Source organism: Rhinopithecus bieti, unplaced genomic scaffold, assembly GCF_001698545.2.
Source record: "Rhinopithecus bieti isolate Rb0 unplaced genomic scaffold, ASM169854v2 scaffold_1557, whole genome shotgun sequence".
Lineage (NCBI taxonomy): Eukaryota > Metazoa > Chordata > Mammalia > Primates > Cercopithecidae > Rhinopithecus > Rhinopithecus bieti.
Window position 1 is genome coordinate 289,190 of NW_016803512.1, and position 3,667 is coordinate 292,856.

General features: G+C 48.2%; 1 protein-coding gene across 6 annotated transcripts in view; it reads left to right on the forward strand.

Moving 5' to 3' along the window:
- ZNF454 (zinc finger protein 454) overlaps nucleotides 1-3,667 on the forward strand; it is a 47,446-nt gene that overhangs the window by 28,806 nt on the left and 14,973 nt on the right. For all 6 annotated transcript variants that reach the window (XM_017888019.1, XM_017888001.1, XM_017887984.1 and 3 more), the window contains 2 exons: nucleotides 2,454-2,580; nucleotides 2,985-3,074. In XM_017888019.1, coding sequence (XP_017743508.1) covers nucleotides 2,454-2,580; nucleotides 2,985-3,074 — 217 coding nt within the window. The remainder of the gene's footprint in view (nucleotides 1-2,453; nucleotides 2,581-2,984; nucleotides 3,075-3,667) is intronic.

The following is a 3,667-nucleotide window of genomic DNA, read 5'->3' on the forward strand; positions in this document are numbered from 1 at the left end:
GAGTCTCGCTCTGTCGCCCAGGCTGGAGTGCAGTGGCCGGATCTCAGCTCACTGCGAGCTCTGCCTCCCGGGTTTACGCCATTCTCCTGCCTCAGCCTCCGGAGTAGCTGGGACTACAGGCGCCCGCCACCTCGCCCGGCTGGTTTTTTGTACTTTTTTAGTAGAGACGGGGTTTCACCGTGTTAGCCAGGATGGTCTCGGTCTCCTGACCTCGTGATCCACCCATCTCGGCCTCCCAAAGTGCTGGGATTACAGGCTTGAGCCACCGCGCCCGGCGAGACCAGGTTTATTGTATGTTTTGCTGTGTTGCTCACACCTATCTCAGTGCTTGGCACCTAGTAAGTAGCACAGATTTGTTGCCTGCGGATACAAAAGACATGACAGTTTGGTGACAGTTACTTGTCTTGAGGAGCTCATTGTATCTGGTGGCTTAAGGGCAGTGCTGTGTTTTGCTCCCTTAATCCCCAGTATTCCAGAGTGCTTAGTGCCTTACCCAAGCACTGTAGCGTTTCACTATCAGCTAGCATTTTGCAGTGTCACATATTTTTACAAACCTTTTGTTATGGATTTTCCACAGTAACCCAGTGTAGTAGGCAGGAATTTATATCCTACAATAAATAGCTGTGTACCTGGAATATCTAGAACCCAATCTGTTATGGAAATTAAACATCTTTTTTTTTTTCTTTTTTTTTTTTTGAGACGGAGCCTCCCTCTGTTGCCCAGGCTGGAGTGCATTGGTGCAATCTCAGCTCACTGCAACCTCTGCCTCTTGGGTTCGAACAATTCTCCTGCCTCAGCTTCCCGAGTAGCTGGGACTACAGGCTTGCGCCACCACGCCTGGCTAATTTTTGTATTTTTAGTAGAGATGGGGTTTCACCATGTTGGCCAGCATGGTCTCGAATTCCTGACCTCAAGTGATCCGCCCACCTTAGCCTCCCAGAGTGCTGGGATTACAGGCATGAGCCACCTCACCTAGCCAGAAATTAAATGTCTTAATTCTAAAACTCAGTTGTCAAAAAACTTTTTAAAATATATCCAATAGCATTCTGAATAATCTATGAATCTGTATGTTCCATTACCAAACTAAGGCATTTTAAATATTTTATTCTGTATCATACAAATAGTCTTATAACAAAAATGGAGGCAATTAAAAGAAATTCATCCACAGTTCTACCACCTTGGCATCAGTGTTTTTACCTAAATCGTTCAATCATCCATTCATTCATGATTCAAGGAGTCTGATTCTTCATTGCACCCTTGAGAGAGGAGTATGGAGGGAGGTGAAGAAGACTTTTGTGCCTACAGAGGTTTCATAGTCAGCTGTGGGTGATGACATGAAAGCACAGCCAGCCGCAGTTGAGTGTACCCGGGCCCCTCCCCACACTCTGTTTCCACAGTCATGATTTCTGAGTTTCCTGGAGATGCAGCACCGAGGCTGGTTTGTGAAGGATGATTAGCAGTTAGCCAGTCAGACATCAAAGAAGACTTAATTTGTGACTCAAGAAAGTTTTATAGCTTTTCCATTTCCTATTAAAATTTTATGTGTATATATAATTTATGTAAATTTAAATATATATGGGTATGGGTGTGTGTTGTGGATATGGGTGTGTGTTTTGTGTATGTGTGTGTGTTTGTGTGTGTGTCTCTGTTGGGGGAGTGTGGGTATGGCTGTGTGTATGTGTGTGTGTTCGTGTGTGTGTCTCTATGGGGCTGTGGGTATGGGTGTGTGTTGTGTGTATGGGTGTGTGTTGTGTGTATGTGTGTGTGTGTATGTATGTGGAAGGGTATGGGTGTGTGTGTGTCTCTGTGGGGGAGTGTGGGTATGGGTGTGTGTGTGTGGGTGTGTGTGTGTGTACACCCTGAAGAAACAGGAGTTGCTGAGCAGCCGCAGATAGGTGTTGAGTACCTGGGCCGTGTTCCAGATGTGGGGAAGGCCAGGAGATGTGGAGACGGACAGCCCACATCTTGGAGTTAACAGTCCAGTGGGGGAGACAAAGTAAACCAAACATCACAATAAATTGGGGCAGTGTCTTGATGGATCCTCACAGACAACTGCAGGAGCCATCAGGGAAGGCTGCGCTGAGCAAGCGGTGTCTATGCTGAGACCTGCATAGGATTTGGTCCCCTGAGGTGAGGGGAGAGGCAGGGCTAGGTGGTGTGAGGGAGATGGAGAAAATGTTCTGGGCTGAATGGATGGCAAGTTGGAAGTCCCAGTGCTGAGGAAGCCTATCTTCACCACCATATATGTTTCTTCAGAGTGGGGAGCAACGTCTAGTCCAAAGCTAGGCCCCTAGGAGACCCTGAAGAGTGATTAACTTGCCACAGAACGCGAGCTCCCTGTGTGCCAGCAGTCCTGTAAATCTCCACAAGCTTCTAGGGGCTGCCAGTCTCTTTTCTAGAGAACCATGTGCATGGGTAGCCCCTGATCAAGGAGAATGAATTTGCTGTTGCAGGAATCGGTGACCTTCAAGGATGTGGCTGTACTCTTCACCCAGGAAGAGTGGAGGCAGCTGAGCCCAGCCCAGAGGGCCCTGTACAGGGACGTGATGCTGGAGAACTACAGCAACCTGGTCTCACTGGGTAAGTGGGGCCCCTGCAAGGTTTCTCTTCACTTTTGGGGATCTCTTTAGGACCTTTCCATTGACACCATATAGAAGATTTGGTTGGACCAATTGAGGACGCTGTCTTCAACGGTGCTATTAATACTTACTGTCCTTGGTGTCCTGGGCACAGGCCTCTTCTGGAGTCCACTGCGGATGCCTCAAAAGGGTCAAATGCTTTCTTTCTGGCAAGGAGAGGAACATGGGAACAGATTGTGTCAGGCCTCAGTCATCTTTTCCTCCCGCTGGGAACACACCTGACCCTGGGCTTTCCTATCAAGTCCCCTTTTCCAGCAAGTTCTGAGGACCAGGCTTTCTCTTTGCAATCATTTTTATCTCTTGTATAAACAGATGTGGTTTATTTTTGTCTCCCCTTAAAAACAGGACTCTTAGGACCCAAACCAGATATGTTTTCCCAGCTAGAAAAAAGGGAAGCGTGGATGCCAGAGGATACCCCTGGAGGCTTCTGTCTTGGTAAGAATCGTGTGTGGGAGACACCGGGAGGAGCCCTGCTGGGTAGGGAAGGCTCCGTAGGGAAGGCAGGGAGGCTCGCAAATGCACCGGTCTGTGAATTGAGAAAAGAGCCTCTTTCACCTTTGTTCACCTTAATACCTTGTTACTACATTTGTTCTAGCCTGCACTGCCAAAATGTAGCAGGCCTGGACCCTCCCCAGCAATGATTTTTCTTCTCTCCCTCTTTAGCATAGATTAGTAGAGTCTCTGGCCTAGAAAAGACTCAACTTCATCTGGGCAGTTCTCCCCACAGCCCATTCATGGGTGTCCTGTTCAGCATCTGACAGTGCAGTCTGTGCCTGCCCTTTTCTCATGAGGAGCCACAGCATGGCAGCTTCTGGTCTTAGGAGCCAGTTTTCATGTGCCTACTAGTTATCTCCTCCAGCTACACGTACTTTTCCTCAACTACCTCCATATGTGTTTGCCCACGTGGATTATTTCTTTTCTGCGTTTTGCCGGCCATCATCTTTGACTGCGAGTGCCATGGAGACCAGGTTTTTTTTTTTTTTTGAAGACGGAGTCTCGCTCTGTCGCCCAGGCTGGAGTGCAGTGGC